The sequence below is a fragment of the Aulonocara sp. 'chitande type north' Nkhata Bay genome, linkage group LG3 (assembly GCF_057382095.1).
Source record: "Aulonocara sp. 'chitande type north' Nkhata Bay isolate Kocher_YH1m ecotype deep benthic linkage group LG3, A_spYH_male_GT1.1, whole genome shotgun sequence".
Lineage (NCBI taxonomy): Eukaryota > Metazoa > Chordata > Actinopteri > Cichliformes > Cichlidae > Aulonocara > Aulonocara sp. 'chitande type north' Nkhata Bay.
In genome coordinates, this window is record NC_141346.1 from 10,451,957 (window position 1) to 10,478,966 (window position 27,010).

The window sequence follows — 27,010 nt, forward strand, 5'->3', positions numbered from 1 at the left end:
TCATACTTCAGCATTAGTTTGAAGAGTGGGCGTGGTCTGCCTAACAGAATTCTGAAGGTTACAAAAAAGCTCGATTAGGAAAATGAACACAGGGGGTTTTGTTTCATTTCGATTTATTTTTTAAGTCTTTAGGACAAAAGAATGAAAAATAAGAAAGAAAATTTTTAAATCAAAATCAAAACAATTGAAACGTTTCAGCATGAATATTAGACAGTTGAGTTCCAGTATCTGATGGATTCCTCACAAAAATGACTCTAGATTTATTTCAGATTTTTCCAGTCAGAAACTTCCTGTTGTTCATTTTCTACTTTAAACTTACACAAACATAAAGATTACACATTAGGGAGAATAATGAAGGTACATTAATGAGGAAAAGGGAACCAAAGATATCAATTACTACAACTTAAGCGTCAAAATGTTCATCTCTTATTTTCATTTTGAACTTGAAACACATTAAAAAACAATTATGGAGAATATTAAAGGCTGATTAGAGGTTTACCAGGATGAAAACAGGAATCATTAGGCTGTGTTGTTGTTGCAGCATCAGTCTCTCTACTACAACCTCAGTTTTCACGTGTGCATGCTTTCTGTGCAGGCATGCACACACATCAGTGAAGACACCCAGCAGGACAGCAGGAGCTGGTCTGCAGGTGGGCACAAAGCAGCTTCTAGACACAGAAGCTAACGTATGCAGTTTCAATATCGCCCCACACTGATGTGTAGTGAGGCATGAGCTGACTTCATGGCCTGCCTGATCTAACACTGCTCCATGTCAGTGTGCATGAAACTGATGATGAAACTAGACCAACCCAGTGGTTCCCAAATCTTTATTTCTGTCCCAGTTAAACCTCCACCACGAAACAGACCCAGTCTCCAAAGGCTCCAACAGCATAAAGACAGCCTAGAGGTCCCACAGAGACCACGACCCACTAATGCAAACGTCAACCCTTTAAACAGGTGAGACATCATAAGAGCCAACAACCTTACAGTTGTGATGAAGGGGTAAAGACAGCATACGTTGAAAAACAAGAATATAATTTAAACCAGAAGAAAAAGTAGAGGACCTATGATAGAGCCATGTGGAACTCCACAAACAATGTTTAGCCCCGCCCCCTTCTTCCACTGAAGGTTATTTTTACAGGTTTCAGGTTTTTGATACTCTCAATTACCTTGTTGGTTACTGCATTTCTGTACATGTGTTATGCTATAGAACCCAAAAATATATTTATATCAGATTGTAAACATGTTTATTTCTGTAATGTTAGACAAATAAACAAAGGACTGGCTCACTGGAACCTCATGGGACATTATTAAACTGCAGTGCTGCTTAGTTTGGGAACCACTGGATCAGGATCAGGCCAAATAATTTGACCTTTTTTCACATAATTGAGATATTTGGTTGGTAGCAGAGGGGAAAATCACGTTCCCATAAGTTTTGATCAGCCTGAGTCAGTCATGCCTGTTACCATGGTCACTGTGTCACATCAGATTATTCCAGAGCCACAAAGTCTTACTTTATGTGATGGAGTGACAAACCACACGTAGCTCATCTCTCACAACAATTTAGTCAGAGTCACACTTAAAGCAGCTATTTTAACGTTTTTCTTCACTGCTTTCAGACTAAAAATCAATTAAACTTTTCACTGAATGAAAAAGGAGAAACTTCCTTTTGTTCTGAAACATGAGGCAGCGCTGTGTTCAAAGTTCTAACCATCCAACCTAACCTAAAGCCACTGCTGCTATGGTTAACACAAGGTTCGCAAGGGAAGAGTCGCAGCGAGCGTCTGAATGGCGGCAGGAAACAGAAGCTTGCACGCCGCCGTCTGCTCAGGCCGACTCCTGCAGGTAGTAGTAGGTGGCGGCAGACAGCAGCGCGCCGCCCAGCGGGACAAGGACAAAGGCGGCACACCTCCTCCACCACCTTGCCGCCTTTGAGCGCTCGTCGTCCACCTCCTCCCTTCTACCCCGCTTCTTGTTCCTCCGCCCTCCTCGCTGCTGCCGCTTCTCGAACGCCTCCAGCTCCTCCTGCACAATAACACAGTTTGAACAGACTCCGACCACATCAATTCAACATCCACCGTCATTAATCACTCGCAGTTATTAGCTTTGCATGTTGAAATGAACGTTTGAAAGTCTGAACCTTCTCCAGAGCTAAAAGGTGGTGCAGGTGGAACAGCATGAAACTCACCTGAAGCTTCCTCTGCTCCTCCTCCTGAGCCGCTCTTTGCTCCGCCTCCTTCAGCTAAACACACAAACACACGCAGAGTGTCAGTGTTTGTGTGTCCAGGGGCCCGTTCTTCGTACGTCGCTTACTACATCCAAGATCAAATGACACATCCAAGATCAAATCATCGCGCTAACCGTGAGCTCGCTAATCCGGTTCCCCGAACACACCTGCTGTTGACGATTACTACAGCTGGACGCAGGAATGTGACATCACTGGGTGTCGTAAAAGGGGCTACGCATCGATAGTAGAAACATTGATCGGCAACCCGCTGATTGGTCGGCGAAAATGTCGAAGGGGCGTGCTCGGTATTTTCCGGCAGCAGAGCAAGAACTCATGAGTGAGGGATTTCAGGAGTTTCAGAGTTTAATTAAAACGCAAGAGAACACTGCAAAGGCTGCAAAAGCAAGGAGAGAGGGCTGGCAGAAAGTTGCTGACAAATCAAACTCGTAGGTAATTTAATAATAATAATAATAATGGATTGGATTTATATAGCGCTTTCCAAGGCACCCAAAGCGCTTTACGATACCACTATTCATTCACTCCCACATTCACACACTGGTGGAGGCAGCTACGGTTGTAGCCAGGCTGCCATATCGCGCCATCGGCCCCTCTGGCCAACACCAGTAGGCGGTAGGGTAGATCTATCATATGACACTATATTGTCCAATATCATATGGCATTATATTATATTATAATATGTTATATTATATCCCCTTTCACATTAGAGCCACAACAGGACCCACAAGAACATGGGAACAAGTAAAAGTGGAATACAGGAGTATTCTACAGAATGGTAATATTTATCTCTTAGCAAGGTAATACTGGCCTGTAATACTCTGTTAGTTTGTTCATAACAGCAACCAAGGGCAGAGGAAAAAAAGACAGGTGGTGGTCCTGCACCCCCTCGTCAACAAGTTGGTTAAGTAAATAATACCCTCACGGGAATATCGATATCTCTCTATGAGCACACTGTCGCGCTGAGCTAAAGGATCCTGTCTATCCCGCAATATACGCTGAATTCTGAGGACTCTCCTTATCAATCTTGCACCTTCCGCAATGGGTGGCTCGCGTATACGGACAGGACATGGCTGCGACAGGCTTCCCAAATCCACCTTCGCTTTTATAGCCGTGGTCTCTCATCTTGATTACACGAAGTAATTTACAATTACTACTCTGAAATATGAATTACATCTGTAATAATCACATACATGTAATAGAATGTTAATAGTTCATTTCCCTTTTTTAGGGAATGACCTGTATGTATCTGTGTGACATCAATAAAAGGATCAAGTGCTGCATTATCTTTAGTTACATTGATGTTATTTATTTATGGTGAAACAGTGGTGGAATATCGCTGTTGCTTTCGTATAAATGAAGCGGACATACCTGCGTGGCCGCGATCTAATCCTGTTTACATAAAGTAAACCTGCTCCCGAGCAGGTTTACGCTTACGGCTCTGTTGCTATGACAGCAAGTCCCGGATGAGCTTCGGGGAACCGACTGATCCAGGATCACGCGAAATCGTCAACAATCTAATCCGGCTAACCTACTTAGCGAGGTACGAAGAACGGGCCCCAGGTGTGAACCACTCAGAGTCTGTACAGGTGTGTGTTTATACCTGGCTGACTTTCTTCTGCTGTTCTCTGCAGATGTCGTCACACTCAACAGCAAACTGAGGCGACAGCGAGCACAGCACCTCCTACACACACACACACACACACACACACACACACACACACACACACAGAGCTAATGTCAGAGTCCTGCAGTGTGGAAATGGTTAGTAGAGATTCAACCCTTCTGATCCTGAGATGTCCACAGTTACATTATCATCAACACTTACACTGCACAGGTATTCCTAATAAAGTGGCCACAGTGCGGAGTGCTACTTTTGGTTTTACCTTCTTGATTCTCTTGCAGGGACACCGGAGCTTCACCTTCTGCTGACACGTCTCCTCACACACACCTGGATGGCACACCTGCTTACAGCGATGGCCACAGCTCAGCTGCACGCACACACACGCACACACACACACAGATTAATTGTGGCTGCTGCTGTAGCGAGGCAGAGCAAACTTCAGCTCTGTCCAAGAGAAACATGAAGCAACCGTCGAACAGTGAAATGAAACACTGGCTCCGCCCCCACGGTCGCTTTGATCCTTTCACGGTGGAGGAAACGTCACCACCATCAGTCTTTAGCTCCGAGCAGCTGGACCGTAGCTTGTATCGGACTCTCAGCAATGTCACATAAACTAAAGGCTGAAACTCAAACAAGTTTTTTTGTGGTTTCTTTTTTGTTTTGAAATGATTGTGAAGAGTTTCAACATCTCCAGAGGAGACGAGCCGACTTCTGAATTTATTTCTTTTAACCCGGCGAAGTCCAAGCCAGCGTCTGACGTCTTTGATGCTTAGCAGCACAGAAAACACTGAAGCTTAAGAACCATCAGCTGGAGTTTGTTTTCATGAAAGCGTCACAGACGCCACCTCTGTGCCAGATAGCTCAAGTGTCACCTGGACATTTGTAATGCTGACAGCAGCAGCAGCCACACAGTGACCAACAGTCTGACATGTGCTGGTAGCAATGCAGTGCACAGGGAGGAGCTCAGATCAGGTGATGAAAGTTGTACAGGATGAAGCTTAGATAATAAAATAATGAGGATGATAATTCCTCAGGGAGGCTCATCTCGCATGCTGCAGTCTTATTGGCCTTTACAGGCTCAAAGATGCCCCCCCCCACACACACACACACACACACACAGACACACACACAGACAGAGAGGAAACACTCTTCATAGAGTTCCTAGAAGACCTGATGTGGAGGTAAACTCAAATCCTCATGCTTTAACTTCTGTACGATATGAAAAAAAGAAAAGTTCTCTTTTTCTTCTGTAATGATTTATGAAAACACACATCCACTGCTTCAGGACTTCACAGGGTTACACCGATCGACACGCTGAAATAAACACCTGAAGGGTCTTTAGACACTTTATGTTTCTTACTTCACGGGAACATTTTGGGATAAATCATTTTTCAGATCAGCCAACTGAACGGAGAGAAAATCGAACTGAGAGGCTGAAACCTGCAGAAGAAGAGAGTCTAAACACCACAGCGCTGCGGCCGCTCCATGTTTGTTATTCCTGCTGTGTGCGTGCGTGTGTGTGCGTGCGTGTGTGTGTGTGTGTGTCTTGGCTCTTCAGAGCTGAAGTTACAGCTGAATGAAAACAGTGTTCTGACAGAAGGACGCACACGAACCACCGCACTGCTCAAACATTTTACTTCAACTGTGCTTGTGCGTGTTTAAGTCGCAGAATGAAAACACTAAATCACTCCCAGGTGAAAGGAAAGCACGAGAGCGAGACTGCTGGTGTTCAGCTGGCGCCACATGGCTAAAGCGATCAGAGCGATGGCGCTGAGCGGACGGCGTTGTGTTACTTCTGCTGTGTCACTGACGATTATTGACGATTGATAGGAGGGAGAAAAACAGGAGGCGGGAAGAAGAAGAAAAGAGGAAAGGAGCGTAGCAAGAATGGAAAGAGCTGGGACCTCCAGAGCGGTCACACTTTAATGGCACTCAAGGCTGATAAACTAGTCCCATGATGCACTGGGGCCCTTAGGGAGGACACCACAGATGGAGTGGGGTCGGCGCTCATACCTCTTTGGGACACTGGTTGTTGCAGGAGCTCAGGGCCTCCTTGGTCTGCTCGTCGGCTGCGGTCAGCTTCCTGCAGAGAGCGATCGATCGGTCAGCAGTAACACTGTTAGTTCACACACGTTTTATTAGTGATGAGCTGCTGATCACCCGGAGCTCACAGCAGATAAGGAGCCTCTGTGTTTATGCTGCTGCACAGTGACACTGGCTGAGCGTCGGTACCTGCAGACGGGCTCTGACACACACCTGGAGCAGCGACGCTCTCAGGCTGCCCTCTTTAAAGCCTGCTCACTGACACAGCTTCACTGATCCAGGCCTCACCTGAGCAGCACTCACCTTTGACCTTCGTGTTTCAGACGTGTTAATGTGCAGGCCAGCGGGTCTCAAACACCTTGTCCACACACGTGTTTATATCAACAGAAAACAGCCTCACACACATCGCCGGGCCTTCTTTTCACAGCCTGAATTAGTTTGAAATTGAACCGACTGTTCAGAACGTCTTGTGAAGCTCGATGTCACAGTTAAAAACATCCAGCTGGAACAAGCCTGGACTTGCCTCACGGCACGGTTTGGAAACCACAGCTGGAAGTGAGTTGGGCCCTACAGAAAACCACTTCACACTCGTTCTGTTGTTGTGTTTTGCCCCTCGGGGCCACCGAAGACTCGGGAGAAGTTCCAGATTAGTCGCCAAGTGTCTGAGTATGTGCCAGACTTTAAAAAGGACTTCAGTTTCCTCGTAAACAAACACGCCTCCACTCATACAGACATTATTTTACACATGAAGGTAGGCAAGAGTGCTTCAAATAAATCTTCTATTGACGAATAAGTCAGACCACAGAGTTACAGTCCTGTGCAGGTCTTAAACCACCCCACACTTTGTTGTCAGGTTTAAAGAAGCAATGAAAGGTCTTAAATAATCAGGCCACATCTGATCTTAATGAGCTTAGAGAACTGTAGCACTAGAGCACCTTCGGTGTACACCGGGTGTTTCATCTTTCCTCACTGTGTGTTTGCCACCTCTGTCCATTGAATTATTCATTTCTATTAATCTCCGGCTCTCTCCCTCAGCTTGCCTTCGTCCTCACACCTCTCACAGATGCCCCCCTCCCTGAGTCTGGCTCTGCTGGAGGTTTCATCCTGTTAAAGGCAGTTTTTCCTTCCCAGAAATGTTTCTTATTTGTTAAACCACTGATCTGTAAATCATTCCAGTGCTGCGGCTGCACATAACAGAAAACCTAACAAAGAACCAAATTTAAATGGCGTCTTTGTTCCCTAAAAAAACAAACACACATCACTCGCTCTCATTCCTTTAGTTGAATCTATGAAAAATGCCAAAGATAAAACAGTTTTACGGACATCAAATGGGATTTTTGTACCAACAAGGTGATTCCCAAAGTGCTATTAGCTGAAAGCTTGGCATATCTCAGCATGCTGCACAGTGTGTCCTTAAAGAAGGAAACTGGACACGTGGAGGACAAAAGAAGAAGTGGCAGACCTAAAAAGCTATCTGCAGCAGCTGGACGGTGTCTGAGCGCGACACAGGGCCTGTCGCTTCCCCTGATCCAGCTCCACGTTTTAATAAATCACTGTCGCACATTTTCTAAGCAAAACAAAGAACGATGGGTGACGCGAGACTTGCTCTTACTCATCATTGCAGTCTGACAGCTGGCTCCCTCTCCATATAAAACACTGATATTACTTCTCTTTAAACGCATTAACATCGACCATCCTGTTAAAGCATTTTTGTTCCTTCTGCTTCAAATTATGCAGCAAGAAGCTCCGCTTTGATTTAAAAAGAGGAAGTTAAGAGAAGAAAAAGCTTCTGATGAGTCTGCCACCTTTACACAGCAGTCGTGACTTTATCGTGCTTTGTTTTGTCATTTCAAACGAGGCCGTTCATGTTTCCAGTCATGCCATCACTCTGCCTTTGTTTACATCATGTAGTGAGTGACTGGTTTTGTTTATTCAGGTATGATAAATCATGTGTTTGTACTGACGTGCACTCCACGTAGAGCAGGCTGATCTTGCAGTGGCACCGCTGGCGGATCATCTGGCTGCAGGGGGGGCAGGCGCCTGGGTGACAGGGGCGGGGGCAGGAGTGAGGGCAGCCGGATGGGCGGGGCTTAGAGCAGCCCTCCTCACACACCTCGCACTGCAGAGAGATGAGATCAGGTGAAGCAACCAGTAGGATTACTGTGAGTAACAAACACCAGAACACTTCACAGTTTCTCACAGGTCGCGGAGTTCCACAGGGCTCTGTTACCGATCCTCTACCTTTTAATTACTAAAATATATACATGCTTGCAAAAGCACAAGGTGCCTCATATTTAACAACTGTACTCTACTATAAATTACCTGTTTAAATTTTAATTGGGCTTACAGATTGTATTATTAAGGCCTGGCTTCTGTAACTGACAGGTGGATGATGACATCAGCTATTTGGAGTCCCCGGACGTGACCTCGGCGCATTGGAGCATTTTTAATGCACTTATCTGACCAATAACATGGCTGCTGTGTTTAACTTTACCAACAGGTGGTTCAAGACGTCTGAGCTCCAGTTTTGGTGAAATTTGAGGATTTATTTGAATATTAGAGCACCAGTTACCAGGTTTCTGTGCGATGGCAGAATCCAATGGGTAGTGTCATAGTGGCTGTTAGTGGAGACTCAAAATTAAACACAATATTTCCAGGATGTTTGTGATCATACTGGATGATGTTCTGTTGGTGACTGTAGCTTTACTAGTGCAAACAAAAACAAGGGGATTTTCAGCCTCTTCCAATAAGATACTGTTACTGATGAAGTCTAAGTGTGAATGTATTGAATGTATTGCTACAAGGTGCCGCCAGCAGCAGCATTACATCCTGTAGTCCAGGTCGTGTTCTCAGTAAAGTACAACATGAGTGTTTAACACTTTAACAACAGAGTAACTAAATCTTGTAATAAATTACATTTCAGTCCTGTTGACCTTCATCAGGGACTTGATTGCAATTCCTTGAATGTGTTAGTGGTAACCCAGACAGTGGGACTTACATTTAACTGTAAACATCACCACCGTCAGGCTGCAGCTCCAAGCAGCTCATACCAGACTCAGTGATTTTAACTGTAATGTAAAGGCCTGTTTAACTGCACTCCTTCACCTGCTACACCCGTCGCACAGTCAGGTGATCATAAACGTGTAGTTTGTCACATAAAAAAAACAAAACTATAATACATTTCCTGTTGGGAGGTCGTACTCTTGGGTCGCTGTGTATAACCAGCTGCTTACGGCCCTGCTTTTTCGTCACCAGTATCCAGTGTCATTTGAAATACAACTACAGCGCTCCACCAACGCTCGCTGGGTCAGTAGTTTCCTGCTTCACAGTCCAGTGGTGCTCAGTGGTGTGTTTGTTGTTTCCACCTTCAGCAGGACTTTTCTTAGATGTGTGCAAAGGATTCTGTTGGTGCCATCATTCATCATTTCATCAGATTTCATTGACAGACATCTAAACAAGGTCCTTACTGGATTGCTGTTAACCAGATGACACTCTCTGCTGCAGGAGTGGTTGCCGCAGGTCAGAGGTCGTCCGCAGGGTCGCTTGCAGGAGAAACGACCCTGACGATGACACGGCACCGGGCTGACCTGCCGAGCACAAACAGAGTTCAGCACAGACCCTCCATCATTAGATCTGATGACCTCGTCTGGAGGTGAACGAGCGCCTGTATACGAGTGTGCTGAATACCAAACGACTAAATGAGATGAAACGCAAGAGACTTAAAAGAGCGAGAGAGATACAGAGAAGGACAAAGCAGATGAATAGAAGGAGGAAGGAGTGAATGAGGAAGAGGAGGTCAGAAGGACAAACTAATAATAAACGGCGTTTGGAACGAGGGAACATGATGGAAAGGAAAACATTAAGGAGGGGAAGGACGGTGGGAAAGTAGCACAGATAAAAAGAGGAGTGCAGGGAGGAAGTAATAAATCTACAAAGACAGATACGTGGAGCCTTCGTGCTGGAAACCAGTGTCGATGACCAGAGAGGAAGAAGTGCTGAAAGCGTTAAGCCGCATCATCGTCACTACAGTTTAAAGAAACAGAAGAAGAGTGAAGATGGAGGCTGTGACCAGGCTGGCTCTTACCTCGTGTTCTCCAAAACAGGCCCTGAAAGACAAAAACAAAGACTCACTGCACCGCTCACCTCCACTCACTATTCACACGAGTGTCCTCGTTAGGCTTCAAATGTTTACTGCAACCACTCAAACTCAGCGTTCGCTCGTTTGCAGACGATCAGATACTCAAAGTCTGTGCAGTTTTATGAAATTCTTCCACAATTTGTAGATGCAGTTTATTTCCTCCGATCGGTGACGCTCTGCCTCTATAAGATGCTCTTCTCGTACCCACTCATGTCACTGACCTGCTGCAAAACAACCTGATCATCTCTAACATCTCCCTGCAGCTGATCGTCTCTAACATCTCAGCTGTTCTCTTTTGCTGGGACGACGTGTTGGTGCCAAATTCACTACAATATTTAGAATATTTTTCATTAGATTTAAAAAATAATAATAATAATAAGAAAAGGTGTATCTGTTTAAACAAACAACTTGGATATGGTTTTACGATCACAGTATTCTGCTTTTTGTGAGTCCAGACTTCTCGTAAACATTTTTTAGCCGTTTGGGGCTTTTTCCTTTAACTTTGCTTTTTATTTTAACCTTAAACGTATCCACCCGTTGCAGGCATCCATTCACTTCCATTCAGCTGATTTATTTCCATATTTTCCAGTGGACGAAGAGATTGACATTGACCTTAGAAAAGGTCAGAAGCTGGAGCAGCTGGAGGTCGAGGGATGATGAGAGACGTGATGGAGGAAAACAAAAATAAATAAAATCATTGACTTAATTAAATTGAGTTTGGCTTTTTATATACGTCATCTTATTTTGACTTCGTTACTGTTCAATTAGTATTTTAATGGCTGAATTGTTTTATTTGAATGTGCGCTGAAGTCAGAATGGACTTTACTGCATTTATTTTCTTTTATAATGTTTACAGAACATCACGGGGGGTTGGGTTGAAATGTGCTCGGCTGTTGGTTGATTATCTAACGCTTCCTGTTTTTCCGTCGGCGCAGATGAAGACAAAGTGTTGATACACGCTGCTTTGTTTGCCGAGTTGCTCCGATGCTGTTCTTTCCACATTTTAATGAACTTTTATCACATCTTTGCACATTATCCATCGACTTCCATGCATCTAATTCACCTCCATATCTACACTTGCCTCGTCAGTTTTACATCACAGTCCATCACTTCTCTCACATAAAGTCCTTTCGCTCCCATTCTTCCCATTTACTTCCATATTTTCCAGTTGGTCCACAGCATCACTTAGTTTATCTGATACTTTTTTCACACTGTAAAACAACATATCATCACCCATCAATTTAAAATCACCCACTTTCCAGCTGCTCATGCTTTTACTTTCACTTCAAACTTCATCTATTCCGTCCTTTCTTTTGCGAGCATCCTTGTTATTTGTACATTTCCCAGCTGCCTCAGCTTCTGCTCCGTTCATTAACTTTATTCCGGTTAGCAGCTCACATCCTGTCACTACTGTGAAAAACTCCATTTATTCTACTTAATTTCAAACATGTGTCTGTTTTGTTTTTACCGACTTCAATCACTTTTTTAAACGATCGTTTACTTTGGCTCATTACGCGCCGACCTCACGTCACCTCAGTTAGTTCGTGTAAACGCTGTGTGATGGTGAAAACAGCTTTTTCACTTCGCTTCTTTCAACTCAATCGACTCCCACCATTCACGGCCGCTTGGTCACATCACACGATCACTTTCTGGCACATTTTTAGAAAACGTGACTCTGCGCGACCCCCGGTTCATTTGTGTTCGCTTTGCCTCGACATGCCGACGGAGAGCCGCGGACGACCGGCTCCAGCAGAAGTTTGACTCAACATCGTGTGTGTGTGTGTGTGTGTGTGTGTGTGTGTGTGTGTGTGTGTGTGTGTGTAGGGGGGATACGGCGGTTCTCACACACCCACACAGATGGCTGATGTTGGTTGTTGGCTGCGTCACTGAGCTGCAGGCAGCTGGCAGGCGGAGTGTTTTTTAATCTCAGGTCTAATGATTCGTGACGGGACCAAAGCACCTCAGTGTGTGTGTGGGTGTGATTTCTGTGTGTGTTTAGGGGTTCTGGGCACCACATGATGAAAACACTTTCATTATTTAAAAGGCCTCCAGCTCCTCGGTTAAGCGTGGTTCGGCGTCTGCAGGGAGCCCGGCGCGTTACATCATGTTTTACATATTCATTGAAATCTAATTTAAGGAAATGTGAAGCACTGTGCGCTCGCCCCGGCACAGAAACACTTTGATTTTCTGGTTCTGCACATGTTCAACGTTCTGAAAAGTAAACCGATCCACGTTTGCTTCTTTGGCGATGCTGATCAGAAACATGTGACCGCGCTTTCTTCACCGCTCTGCAGCAAATGTTTGCCTTTCATGGACGTACGGCTCAATCCTAAAAGGAAAAACACTTTTCTGAGACCAGGTTCACATGTTGGCGAGAAGCATGCACTATGAAGCAGGTTCACCGTATCCAGGACATCTTTCTGTTATCGGGGCTCTTTTACTGTGACATGACGCTGGTTGTCAATTACAAACTCCATTTAAAAGAGTTAGCATGTGTGAAATAGAGCAACGTGAATGAAGAGCTGTCGTTAAACAGACTGAAGCACCGGCCAGTAAAGTCCAGCAACCTCCACCAACCAGTCATTCCAACTTTCATTCACAAGGAGATTGACGTCGGGAATATACGCTTTCCTCGAGCGACCGCTGGTTGTCATGGATGCCTGACAGGTCTCTAGGTCTGTGTGATGCTGCTTAGGATAACATAACCAGTTTAAACTTGTACGACATTAAGATGTTTTCAAACACTCTGATGAACAGAAAAAACCAGGGTAAGATTCCTCCTAACCGTCTCTGACCAGCTACAATCTCAGGGATCTTCCAGAAATGGTGATGCTATTTTCCATAGATCTGATTGGTCAGTAGGTGCTGATGTCATACCTGTTAACCTCTTATCTAAAGTACGACCTACACTGGAGCAGGATAGGTGTTAACTCAACAACCACTAATCCTGTTTTGTAGGTGTCTGCAGACTGCTCTGTGTTAGAGCTCACGTCTACCTGCTGCTGTGATCAAGAAGTGTGTGTGTGTGCGTGCGTGTGTGTGCGTGCGTGTGCGTGCGTGTGCGTGCGTGTGCGTGCGTGTGTCTTACGTCGGTAGGGGGACTTGGCATGGCGGGCAGGGCAGAGCCTTCTTGACAAACGCGGGCTCAGACGGCTGCTCCCACGGTCCAGCTAAGTGAACCTAAACCACACGGAGAAAAAACTTGTTGGTGGAGCAACACAAACACTTTGTCCTGTGTTTTCTCTCTGAGAGGAAACGGGACATTTTCTGCTTTATGGAGCTCGTGATGTTGATAAGATGTTTGACAACGGCGCTCGCAAACACACAGAAGTATGCGCTCGAGTCCACGGCATCCAGATCTGAATAAAAAGTACTTCAGCATCAGCTTTAAGCACCAAAACTCTGAGAACATCTGCAGATTATTAAAGACGCACTCAGATTTATGAATTATATTTCATACTAACCATCTAAACCACGATACACGTGCAGTGTCACACAAAGTGAAACTTCCTGCTAAATCTGACTGTATAAGAAACAGGAAATGGAAGTAATAAAGTATTTAGTTACTTTCCAGTAAAGCAGTCGTTGTTTTTTATTCGTTTAATTCACTTTATTCACTTTTAAAGCTCTGAAATGATTCTGGTGATTGATTCTATTTAACACAAAGAATCTGGAAAATAAAATAGTCTCAGCGCTTTCAGAGTAAAAGCATCTGAAGCCACAGCTGCTGCCTGCACCTCAGTGTTTGGTGGTTTTGTCGGAGGTCAGCAGGCTGCGCATCATTTTCCTCTCTTATCACACAGCCTGGGATCAGCACAGATCCCAGAGAAACAAGAGGACCTGAGGTGGTCCTTTACCTGCTGGGACTTGACCAGCACCACGTCGTGGCAGGGCTGCGGGCAGGTGTGGCTGCAGCTGGGCAGCGGCAGCAGGCAGGGCTGCTTGCAGGGGGGGCAGGTGCCGGGGTGGCAGCGGTGAGCCTCTCGGGTCGGGTGGTGGCAGGACGGAGGACACCTGAGGACAGCAGATGAAACTTTAGTGAGACCTTTCTGATTCCTGCTTTTCTTCTCTGCCCGTAGCCAAAGCCAACAGGAGCAGCTCATTACGGGTCAACGGTCGGCCTCGTTACAGCAGAGCACGACGAATAAGGGAGTAAAAACAATTAAAACTCAGTTAAAGCATAACCGGCTGTGGCTCTCAGGCACGTTTTAATCAAAGCTCTCAGGAGACGTTGCATAACTGCAGAACTGTTATTTAAGACTGCAGGAAAACATAGGAGTGCTGCGCTTTTAACCTCCTCACTGCAGGTTTGCCCTCAGGATCTAAAGCACAGGTGTGTGTGTGTGTGTGTGTGTGTGTGTGTGTGTGTGTGTGTGTGTGTGTGTGTGTGTGTGTGGTTACCTGCAGGCCTCCTTGCAGCGAGGTGGTTTGGTGGTCCTCTCGCGGCCACAGGGGACGACAAGGACCGTCGAGCCGCACGTGCACCGGACCTCCACCGACTCTGGACACGGATAACAGCTGCCTGAGTCGGAGAGGGCGACATTAAAGGGCAAATTCACTCATTTTCAGATAAACCGGGGGGAACGTGATCATCAGTAACAGAGTTTATCATATCCTCCTATTAAAAATCCTCCACTGAGCTGAGCAGACCGCCCACCTGTAAGCCACACAGATATAAGCGAGGCTGCCATATCGCGGCATCGGCCCCTCTGGCCGTCACCAGTAGGCGGCAGGTGAAGTGTCTGAGCCGGGGCTCGTAGATATATATATCTTCTTCCACTCGATGATTACAGAAAGCATTCCCTCATCCGGTTTTGTCTAATATGTTTAGTAATATTACTACAAACACATTCATGACAAACACGAGTCTTTCCTGTTCAGCAATCAGATAAACTGCTGCTGCTCTGTGAGACGTTGGCAGGTCTGCCTGCACGGCGTCAGTCGACACTCACTGCTGTGAAGACTTCCATTAAAATAACACACCGAATGTTTGGCAACAGACAGGACTGAGTGGGAGACTCGTGTCTCACAGCTTGTGCAGATAAAGCCTGAACAGCAGATGCTTTTCCTTCTAAAGGAGAGACGTCCAAACCAGGAGCTCTGCTTATTTTAGACTGTGGGGCAGGAGAACATCTGTAGTGCCATCGATGGACAAAGTAATGTAGGCTGAACTTAAAGGGGACATCTTCTTGGGCTGCAGCTGGTGGTGCTAGTTTTGTTCTGCACTGGAAGCTCGAAGTTTGCTCGGGCTGATGTGAAGAGGTTAGAACAGGTTCATGAGCCGATCAGAGGCCGCAGAGTGGAACAAAGACAACCAGCTGCAGTCCGAGGCTGAGTTCCTCTGCAGGATGAGAGACTCAACCAACCAGCTGAATCTGGTTACCTGTGTCTTCCTGGGAGAGCCCAGACATCCTGCTGTCAGCACGTGCAGCTGATGGATACAAACGCAGGTCAACCAGAGAAACCATCAGCCTGGAACAGACGCCAACCCCTCACTTCCCCTCTGCGCCTCTCTTGACTTTTTCAAGATCTCGACACACATGAAGATCTAAACTTGCAACTCCACCCAAACCACGAGCACCACTCAACCCTTTAGCAGCCAAGAACCTCGGAGGTGCATTCCAGCCGGTTTGACTTTGACGTAAACTACCCAAGTGCAGGTCAGAGGTCACTGCTTGATGACCTGTGCCCCTACCAAATGAAGGTCCCGAGAGCACCGAACAAAACCGGCTGTCCTGAAATATCCTGAAACCAGGGCAGCGTGGTGGAGTCCTGCAGTCCAGCAAGGAGGCAGCCGATTATGTCGGCCTGTTATTTACTTGTTGCAAAGAAATCAGCAATTAAAATCTCTGCAAACTTTAATCACTGACTGAAGAAAACATGTCCTCCCCTAACACCACAAACAGGATCCACATCTGTGGGAAACAACGTTCCCACAGAAGTGATGTTAAAAAGTAAACACAGGGTGGGGTGGTTTTATAGTTTCCATAGTTACACCAGTCACAATATCAAAGTTCACCTCTGCAGGTCAAAATATACCGAGTGAGGACACACACACACACACACACACACACACACACACACACACACACACACACACACACACCCACCCACCAGTGGCAGCTGTTATCTGCGTGGCAATGCGTTGGCAGTGCTGCAACCTTCTCCCTGCTCCCTCTTGAAAGGTCAGAGCAGCCAATCAGCACGCAATCACACCAATAAATTGACTTTAATCTATTCAGCCAATCAAGAGGCGGCTGGATGAATAAATTATCTGTTATCGCCCAATCAGGGAACAATAGACGCAGGAAGCTGTCTGTTATTCAGACACAGACACACACAGAGCTGAATGTTTGGGAGAAAGTTGACCTCTGTTTCCTGCTGATCGTCATTAATTCCCTTTATCAAGGACTCGAGAGAGTGTGTGTTTTCTCCTGTGCTATCAGCTGGAAGAAATGTCAGCGCACACGCACACACACACACGCACGCACACACGCACACACACACACACACACACACACACACACACAGTCTCTTAAGTAGGCCAGAACTTCTCGGTTTGACCTCTCACCTTCATCCAGCTGTGAATCCTTCAACACTTCACAGCTTATCTGACAGACAGGAATGTGATGTGACGTGTGTGTTGAGAAGTTTCAGGTTCATGCCCTGGAGGACGGGGCTGTGGCCCCCCCACACCCTCTAGCAGATTATTACATGAAGGAACCTTTTAAAAAAAACAAAAAACAAGCGCGTCCATGCTCACAGGTGTACACACGGGTGATCACACCCACAAACTACACCCTTTTTGGCTCCTACCTCAAAGCACACTGTGTTCTGTTGATCTTATGTGCTGCACAATAATGTTTAATATTTAGTATTTACTGTCATATTCCCATATATCATTGTGATGTTGTTTATTCTATTACTCTTGTTCTCTTCTGCTTGTTTTCTTTTTTCTTTCTCAGCAGGTGATCCAGGTGATTGATAGATGCATTTTTTTTTCTCTGCCCGTTCTGTTGGTTTTTGTCTTTTGCCCTTCTCCCCCGTCCCTCTTCTCAGCTGTTTCTCTTTCCCTCTTTCTTTCTCCCCTTCTTTCCCCCAGTCAAGTCTGTCCCGTATTCAGTAAGTGAAAATAAAATAAACAATAAAAGGTGAATCAAATGGACCATTACGGCAAGGCTGGGATGGTCAGTTTGGTAAAGTAAATCCGTTGGGCATCTTTCTTTGCCTTTAGACAACAATTCTGATGCAAAAGAGCCAAACGGGACAGGGAAAAAAAAAAAAAAAAAAAAAAAAAAAAGAGAAGTTTCAGGTCCGTCCACGTCTGCTCAGAGACTCAAACTTTCTTTACTGCTGGCCCCTAAACGTGTTTGTTTCTGCTGTGACGTTTAACACAGGTAGTCTGACTGCTGGAGCCTCCGGTGGACACGAGAGGAGCTGCAGCTGTTATCACCTATGAACCTGAGCCTGTTACCAAACGAATGATCATCACTGATCCATTCATTCCAACTGATTTGAATGCCGCTGTGATTCTGCACGTAATCTAAATGTAATCAGATTACTTACCTTGGTGACAGACTGAGGGACACTTGTGGTTCCGACAGCCCAGGGTTCGGCCGCAGCTTTGGTCGCAGGGGGGACAGTTACCGGGGCAACACTGAAACACAAAGCATCGTGGGAAACAGGTTTATCTCTGAGGCACTTCTTCTTCTACTTCTTTAATACAGGCGACCGCAGCTCGTCCTGCTCTGCTGTTTGGCGCCAAAATCATCAAACATGTGCAACAGACGTCATCGCGTCGTGTTATTTCACACAGCTACGAGTAACTCTGTTCACACAGGACTAACAGAGGTGGAGGGCGGATGCAGGCTCGTCTGGGTTCTGCACCCTAAAGGTCATCTCACGAGAGAAAGCGCCGGCCCCCGCCACCCTGCAGCCTCCGTCAGGTGATAAGGAGCTTTTATTATGGAAATGGAACTTCCTGTGATTTAATGTATCAAAGGTCGTATGAGCTCCGCCCCCAAATGTTCCAGATTAATAACAGTTATATTAATCAGCCGACTACTTTGTACTTGCTGTCTACACTCTGTTAGTCATGAAGCGTGTGGACTCAGTGTTTATTTGATCAGGTTAACATCACGGCCGCTCCTCTGCAGGGAGCCAGGACTTTAAGAACCGGCCGTTTTGAGCTCTGCACATTGAAGAAGCTGCAGGTTTCTGACTGCCTCGGTGAGTTCAGATGTAACTGGGACTCCCACGTAGCTGGACTAGAGTTTGGCACAATCCATTTTTCCAGCTTTAAAATCCTGTAAATGTCACGTCTCCACTGAGAAAGAGATTTTCACGCTGACGTTATAAACGCTCTGCTGGGTCAGACGGAGTAGAGGGGTCTCAGGTGGCAGACACCAGCTGCTGCTAACCATCTTCCACAGCTTCATAAACATCTCTTACTTCTACGAACACGCTGTTGAACTACACAAAGAGCGACTGTGGGCTTTCAGAGCGGGGCTCACTGCTGAGAAGCAAACAGATGAAGTAGATTTATGAGATAAAACGAGGAGTTTGATGGGAAAATGAAAGCTAACGAGACCGTTTTATAAAAGAGCAGGTGCAATAACATTTACGGTGCCAGAATAAAAAGGGAAAATCTGCAGCTGTTTGGGCTTCATTAAGTATTTAAATGCTGTTGGTACCAAACAACAGGCTGAGCCACAGGATGAGACAGCGAACATTAAAATGACTGAAAGCGCCCATTTACATCTGAGCAGGTTGGCCCCACGGGTCTGACAGCGGGCGGATTATTAAACCTCATCATGTCACATGTCAGACGTGGCGTCAGACAACCTTTTCCTATCAGATTAAACTGATCCGATGCCATCAGGGTGACATTTACGCCACAAAAACGAGACATCGTTGCCGTCACGATCAAAGCGAGACAGCGGGACGAAAGCGTGGGGTTCCCTCTGCGAGTGGGTCCTTCAGTCACTGCTCAGACGTTTCATCAACCCTGCGTTGAGCTCGCCTTCGCTCTCTCCGAGACCTTTAATCCACCAGAGAAGAGGAAGGCGGAGGTATGAAGGGTCTTATGTGTGTCATTATGCAACCAGCCTCCCCGCAGCTGATGGAAAATCATTTATTTAACACCGAGAAGATAACAACTCCAGAGGCTCCAGATGTTTCACTGCAGGAACCATCAGAGGATTTGGTGGAACATTAATGTGATCACACTCAGAGTGGAACAAATCTGAGACACTACACACTGAGTGGGCGATCCACACACACACACACATCCTCTGGGTCTAACTGTTCCTGCCTGCTGCATCGCTTCCTCACTATTCTGATTCCCACCTGTGCAGACTCACAGTTTGTACCCTAGAGGCCATGTGTAGGAGTTTTACTGGTGACGTGATGATTTCTTTGTGCAGCTCTGCTTGTTTTGTGGTATAAATCAAGTGTACCTGCTTTCTTTATAGCCGTGCTGTTTCACTGCTTCATAAAAACTCAAATTCGCTGAGTTCAGTTGATCTGGAGCCAAGATGAAAGCTCCAAGGCTCAGCTTCCCACATACGGATTAAATCCAGGACCACAAACCTTAAAGAAAGTTTTATTTTATCCTGGGAGTCGATCTAGTCGTGTGTGGGAACCTGCTGAAAGGTTTCTGTAGGTGAACCAGGAGGATTACTAACAGTGTGTACTGTGGCTGCAGCTCTCTGTCTCCCTCTGCTGGTTACTGTGCCGCTCTGCTCGCCTTCATTTGAATTGTTTCATCCACATTAATGACTAAAATAATCCTGATTATCTTTTTTTTTTTCAATAATCTAGAAGCCCAGACTTCACAAATGTGATGCTAACCAGTGAGAGCTGAAACAGGTGAAGCATCTCCTGCAGCCAGGTGTGAGTTCGTGCAGACTGATAGCTTCTAATGAGAACGTGGACTGACCTTCCTCCTGCACTGGTGTCTCTGACAGTTCCTGGTTTTGGGACACTTGGAGTCGCACAGGTATTCTTTATGACACGGCATCTGCTTCCTGTATCGGCCACACCTGCACTCCTTCTCCACCTCCTGCAGAGACACAGAGCGGGGCTCAGCGTGTGTGTGTCTGTGTGTGTGTGTGATCAGTGTGTGTGTGATCAGTGTGTGTGTGTCAGAGACCTGTCTGCAGGTTTCGCAGCTCCCTCGGTGACACCTCATTGAACAGGTGTGCTTCAAACATGCCAGACGGCGATCGCACGTGTCGCCGCATGGCTGCACTTCCTCTGTACACGGCAGAGACGACTCTACACACACACACACACACACACACACACACTTAGAAAACAGTAGCATGGAGTGGAAACCTGTGTGTGTTTGCGTGAGCACTCACTGGTCTTTCCGCATGGACACGTCCTGCTGATGGAGCGAGGACATGGAGGACAGTCGCCATCGCAGCACACCTCCTCACAGGTGTGGTTCCCACAGGAGAGCGGAGCGCCGCACACCTGCGACAGACAGACAGGTGAGTGAGAGGAGGCGGGGCTTCCTGCTCTCAGAATAAAACTAAACACATCAGACGAACCACACCGTCTCCACAGCTTTAATGACTCATGTTACACTTTCTGACCCAGCGAGCAAAGACCACACAGAACATCTCGTCTGGAACATCTGGAACATCTGCAGATTCTGGCAATAAACAATCACAAATCCAGCTGTGCGCTGCTGCTGACACACTGCAAACACACCTGCTGGCAGGTCCAGCGGGGGCTGGCGCAGGGCCTCTCTGCCTTCTCTCTGCCGCACACACACTTCTGAACGCTGACTCTGGGACAGGGCGCGCACTCTGACACACACAGGAGAGGGGGGGGTTTCAGGCGGGCATTTTGGACAGCTCACTCGGGACTGTGTTGAGTCACAGTGAAGCTTCACACATGACTCCGTGTGTGTGTGAGAGACTGTGTGTGTACCTGTGTGACACGGCTGTGAACACTTGTGCTGTTTGCAGAGCAACAACTTTCCACACGGCTGCTGACACGACCAGGCCTGCAGAGAGAACACACAGTGAGCATGTCACCAACACCCACAGCACGCTGTAAACCTGCAGACGGCGAGGCTCACCTTGTTGCTACAGCGACGGGGGAGGGGCTGTGCTTTGCCACACAGACAAGACACCGACACCATCTTTGGACATGGAGGGCAGGGGCCTGAAACACACAGCTTTAGGAACATTTCCACGCTCCCAGCTCAGAGCAGTTTGTGTGATGTGTTTACTGAGGATGCAAAACTGTAAACCTGCTCGTCCTCTGGGGACGAAGCCCAGTTTTTAAGGATTTCCAGGATAACTCCATTTATCCTTTCTGTGTGTGTGTGTGTGTGTGTGTGTGTGTGTGTGTGTGTGTGTGTGTGTGTGTGTGTGTGTGTGTGGTTACCGGGGTGACAGAGCAGCAGGCAGGTGTGTCCACAGGCAGGTTTGAGCTCCTTCTGACAGATGGAGCCGCACGAGTGAGGAACCAGCCACGGATCAGCTGGAGGATCCTGAAGCTTCCCACAGTAACACGTGTACCTGAACACACCACACAAAAGCTTTTAAACTCTGAAGTTTACAGCCAACATTTATTTTTTTAATTCAGCGCCTTCAACACACCGACCTGTACCATGTGATGTGTTTAAAACTTCCCACAGTCTGATTAGTGATTATTTACTGAGATAAAAGATTAAGGACAGAAAATCCTCAGCTGGGAAGAACCCAGTCAGCAGAAACACAAAGAGACACAGGTGAGACATGCTTAAACTTTTAAAGTGACTGAAACTAAACTGAAAACCTAAATTCAAAAGACAATAAAATGAATCCATGACAAATAATTACAAAAAAAACTATATGTAATATAAATTAAGCATTTCTAACAGTAAATACTGAGATTGAAGCACAAACAGCATGAAACTACAGTGTGGAGTGTGGCTCCCCCTGCTGGAGAGCAGCAGCACAGCCGCGTTGTGTGAAGCTGGACAGCGTTCACATGAGATACAACAAAGTGATGCACATTTGCTCTTTCTCTCCAACCTATGGGGCGATAAATACTGCAGCAGGTGGCAAGTTACAGACACTTCACTCGTCAGAGCTCACGTCCAAATAACCTCCCACAACTGGAGCTCAGACTCCTAAATGGCCCGTTGTTATAATTAACAACACATTACAAAAAGCTCCAAAAGGCACCAACAGCACGAACAACAGCAGCCACCTGTCAGTCAAAGAGGCCATGCCCCCAACAACAACAACTTCCAGCCTTAATATAGTTTAAACTGAAACAAGTGAACCAAAACATCTTTGTGTCAGAATGTCAACATGTTTATCTGTGCTGTAAAGCTGGAAACGTTAACATGGGCCTGAGTGAACAGAGTGTATTTCAGTGCTTCAGTGTTCAGCCATGGAATCTGTTAAACAGCTTACTGCTCTCTGTCTGCTTCAAGATGGATTTAACTCGGAACTTTGAAACTTTGATTAAACACAGGAAACAAAAAATATCAATAAAATAAAAAAAAAATCAATAAAAAAAAAAGAGTACAAGTTATAAAATCGTTTCCAGAAAGAACTGAAAACTGAATAAAACAGAAGACTGTGGAAAGACAAACCGATACTGAGGATACAGGAACACTAAGCAGCATCACCTCACAATGATCGCATGAAAGTTCTGTAGGGATTTTGACATTAATAGATTCAACGACCGTGTAACACCTCCAGCAGGGACAAAGTGTTGAATGAACGTCAGATATTTGAAAGAGTCAAACCTTAAAACCAAAGAATTTAAAAGTCTGTGTTCATATTCTTGGAGCCTGTTAGGAGTCGGTGGGGCAAGCTCTCACTAATACTTTCAATAAAACAACATTTCACATTTATATTTAACACATTTGAGTCAAAATATCAAATATCTGTACTTTAGCCATATTTGCTTCAGCCTGTGGGGATGAAACATGAACTCAAGCACTCACTCTCCACAGGCTGACATGTTACAATATCCAACTTTACAGCCAGGAAAGCTGTTCATACCCCCTTTATAACAGCTGTACAGCCGAAACAACCTGCAGAAGCTTCACAGTGTTCGTGGAGTTCCACAGGGCTCTATTATTGGTCCTCTACTTTTTAAAAAACTCACCTCTTTAAATTGTATTAAGGCTTAAAGTTTGCATTATTATTGGTGTGTTTTCTTTTAATGACACAGGCAGCTATAGCTGTTAGGTAACTGGAGCCCATGATTTGAACCTTTGCACTGTGTTTGTGCTGTTTTAATGCAATTATCTGACCACATTATCGCTTAATGTTTGTTTTTAATGCTACTTGATTATGTTACTGTTAAAGTGAATTTGCAGAGTGGATTTAGCACTGAGCGTGGCCTGTGGTAACTCTAAAGGGCGGGTCGATAAAACTGGGCACACAGGATAAAGAAATCAAACGTACCTGTTGGGGGTGGCACTGGGTGGATACTCTGCACGGCACTTTGGACTGAGGGGAGACAATCAGACGCATTAACTGATGATTATTTCCTTACAACCGCCCAATCTCAAAGTGAGATTTTATTAATTAACAAATGAAACATTAGAAAACACGAGTCCATTATACAGACAAGTTTAGCTAGTAAACAGAAACCACAAAGAGGAAAACCCCAACTATTTCCAACAATCAATTTTAAACACAAATGTAACACAGAACTTTTCTCTGGTTAGACAGCTTTATTAGTGTGATTTTATCAGCTTATCAGTAATTAGTTCCATTTAAAATGATGTAATTGTACTGAAGATTCACCCTCATGCCAAATATTATTTAACCCTCGCCCATGTTTATGGATTTATCACGTTGGGCTATAGTGGTAGTGGAAGGGCTTTTGTTCCTCACCAGGGCCACGGGTGCTGCTTCTGACCAAAGTCTTCATCGGTGACTGAGGAGACGAGGAAGACCGAGTCTTTGGCCCACTTCTGGATACAGGGCAGGTGGAAGAGGGAGAAACAGCTGGAGCAGCTCCACACCTGGACGCACACACCAGATATCAGAGTTCAGTCTAAAGTGGTCTCCCTCTCTGGGCCTTTTAATATTTATAAGACTTTAAAACAAACTGTGTAAAGAGCACATCACATTACAACCAGCCAATCACACAAACTTCACAGGTTTGTAGAAATACTGGAAAAAGTCACTACAAGCTGAGACTCATGGGCAATGTAGCATTATCTACTAGTAGTGGTTGACTAGAGAAGGAAATAAGTGATGAAAGCAAACAGTCTCCAGGGTCAAAAATAGTTCACTAACTTTTACACAGAGGATGTCTGAGAAATTATCAAAGAAACATCTTGAAGTAACCAAAATGACCCCAGACACCTCTCAAAGATATTTACTTTTTCCAACTACTTACTTAAACCTTTTACATAAATACAATCAAGAAGTAAAAACTAAAGAGAAAAAGACAAGATGGAACAATTCTTTTTAAAAAGCACAAAAACCTGAGAACCACATGATTACAATGCTTCTGACTTTCTGTGAGATCTGCTTCTATGAATGTGACAAAAGGAGAAAATCGGCCTCAAGCTGTCGTTAAATGTTCTTCAGAAACCAGAGAGGTGACGTCAGATCAGTGAAGCTGAATCAACACACAGCAGGAGATTAGATAGAACTTTATTAATCCCTCGGGTGGGTTCCTCTGGGAAATTCGATTTCCAAAAAAGCACAGCACCGACAGAAGTTACAGAGTTACAGAATATTATTTATTTATATATATATATATATATATATATATATATATATACACATACATACATACATACATACACACATAAATATAAATACAGAGACAATATAAATAAAATATACGAAGGGGATAAATAGAATAAATAGGAATAAAAATAAAAATAAAAATAAAAGTGAGATCAAAGTGCACGTGTCTCACCGCCTGTGTCCTCTTCACCGAGGCGATGCAGATCAGACAGGTGAGCGCTCCGGACTGAAACAGGTCGCTGACGTACTGACCGGTCCTCTGCAGGCCAGTGGCATCCCCGCCTACACACACACACACACGCACACACACACAGGGAGTGAGCGGGAATACCACAACATCTGCGCAGCTTCATATCAGGCTCACCTTACTGTCTTCAAACATCTGCACACCCGGTAAAAACACTGGTAAAACAATCAATTTAACCAGTTGATCTTCACAGTGGTGTTGCCACGGCAATGCCTGGCTGCTCACCTGTCTGGTCGGTGTAGGTGGTGAAGGCGGACGCCAGGATCTTCCCTCTCTTTCCTTCCTTGTGGTCTCCATCATCGATGCTGTTGTCGTCTTCATCATCAGAGGAGGAGCTGAAGTGGCTCTCGACCAATCGCTGAGCAGCAGCCTGGTTGGATTTCCTGATCTCCTCAAACTTGGATTGGACAGCCAAACCTGAGGACCACAGGGAAGAATTAATAAACTCACACCAGCCACACAGCCGACAGGGGTGGTTCATGGAGCGTTTCATCACCATGCGGAGGTTCAGGCGCAGAGCCCGTCTTCGTCCTGACTCCTCTTCCCGTAGCAGTGCCTGGCCTCTCTCTCTCCCTCTGCAGGGGTCGCGACCTTTCAACCTGAGCCTCCTGACTCCGGCCACGCCCGCGGCCCTGCTGTCGCCAGGCGGGCTCCATGGCAACTGCCTCTTGCCTCTGCAGAGAGCAACATATGTGAGAAATGATTGAAAGAAGGATTCACAGTTTATCAATTTACCCACAATGCACCTGAGATTTTCTCAGTACTACAACTCAGCCTCCACCAGGATTTACTCTGAGGGTGCAAATACTGGATGGCTTCATCAAATCCTCAAAAGTTATTTTTTGGACACAAACAATGAGCTGGGGCTGAGGTGAGAACTTTTCACTGATCTGCCTGACTTTGTATGGATGCAGCAGCACAAGAGTTTCCTCTGTACCATCAAACACACACCAATACTCCAATACTGCATTTTATCAAGGATACATCAACAAGCTTAGAAAACGAGTAGAAAATCCAATGAAAACACTGCAGCAGTAAAAACAGAAGTTCTGAGAGGTCTCTGGTGTAGACATAGAATGAGAGCATTGATATATGTACAATTTTCAACTATTACAGTACTTTTGGCCTTGCATGCATTTAACCAGGTATCACCTCTCTCAGGAACTTTAGGAGTTCAGCTTTGAGCCCGACGTCTGCAGATGTTGCCACTCATTCATGTTTATCTGTCTCTGCAGCAGCAGCGTGCCTTTGTTAGTGGATTTAATGCTGCAGAGGTGAATTAGCAGATTTTTGGCTGGACCCTGGTTTGCGCATTAGGGCACGTTTCCACGCAGCAGAGGGGTTTTATACGTGATTCAGAGCTGCCTCAGCCTCACCGGAGGCTCTGCGCAGCCTCAGCTTGCCCTCCTCAGGTGCTCACAGCTGCCTGACAGCTTTACCTGACACCTGGCTGGGTCTTTAGCGGTTACCTGACTACCCCAGCTGTCCCGCTGAGTCACAGCGACACGAAGCCGGACTGTGTCTCTCTCCGCCCGTGCACCTGACCGCTGCACCTGAGCACGTACACCGCAACACGTTTACACCGCGCATGCTCACGTTAAAGGCCAAATTCACTTCAAAAGTGCTGCTAGCCGGCTAGCTGCAGCAACCCAACTGCCATTCAAACTCCAAGAAAAACCAGGCGGAAACAAGCGTCACTTCCGGTAAACAACATTCACCAAACTCTAATTATCCACACAAGCTTCCGGAATGTTAATATTTAACTCCAAAGACAATCAGAAAACCTCATTTAATGAGCAGTTATGAGCTAAACACACCTCAACACTCAGCACAGTGGAGCCAGGTGCCTGATTGTCATGCGTAGTGCAACGCGGTGCATGCCGGTTCTTGTAGTTCTCACAACCAAACGTCGTCTGTTTAGCGATTTATCCAGGAGTAAAACTACATATCCCACAACCTCACACACACGCACACGTGTACGCAA

General features: G+C 45.8%; 1 protein-coding gene across 4 annotated transcripts; it reads right to left on the minus strand.

Moving 5' to 3' along the window:
• Positions 1-96: 96 nt before the first annotated feature.
• Positions 97-26,884, minus strand: nfxl1 (nuclear transcription factor, X-box binding-like 1). Of its 4 annotated transcripts, none has more exons than XM_086286451.1 (25): positions 26,844-26,884; positions 25,523-25,700; positions 25,252-25,443; positions 24,952-25,061; positions 23,910-24,040; positions 23,475-23,519; positions 21,451-21,584; positions 21,140-21,225; positions 20,989-21,064; positions 20,767-20,864; positions 20,412-20,526; positions 20,201-20,325; positions 19,988-20,110; positions 17,614-17,704; positions 14,449-14,569; positions 13,905-14,061; positions 13,136-13,227; positions 9,994-10,015; positions 9,377-9,496; positions 7,874-8,028; positions 5,880-5,949; positions 4,129-4,233; positions 3,846-3,926; positions 2,189-2,242; positions 97-2,025 (listed from the first exon to the last, which is right to left on the minus strand). In XM_086286451.1, exons 2-25 carry the CDS (start codon positions 25,680-25,682, stop codon positions 1,828-1,830), a joined length of 2,661 nt encoding a protein of 886 aa, XP_086142577.1. In that variant the 5' UTR covers positions 25,683-25,700; positions 26,844-26,884; the 3' UTR covers positions 97-1,827. The 4 variants fall into 4 exon arrangements, 3 of the variants coding, with proteins under 3 accessions (XP_086142577.1, XP_086142579.1, XP_086142578.1); XM_086286453.1 differs by lacking the exon at positions 26,844-26,884 and adding an exon at positions 26,496-26,800; XM_086286452.1 differs by lacking the exon at positions 26,844-26,884 and adding an exon at positions 26,179-26,483.
• Positions 26,885-27,010: the final 126 nt, after the last annotated feature.

Bases quoted from the DNA above. Each gene is read 5' to 3' on its own strand.
- nfxl1 (XM_086286451.1), bottom strand. From the start codon at position 25,682: ATGGAGCCCGCCTGGCGACAGCAGGGCCGCGGGCGTGGCCGGAGTCAG. The intron at 25,444-25,522 runs GTGATGAAACGC...TGTGGTCCTCAG, and splicing joins TGCGCCTGAACCTCCGCATG to GTTTGGCTGTCCAATCCAAG. The intron at 3,927-4,128 runs GTAAAACCAAAA...GTGTGTGTGTAG, and splicing joins CCTGCAAGAGAATCAAGAAG to GAGGTGCTGTGCTCGCTGTC.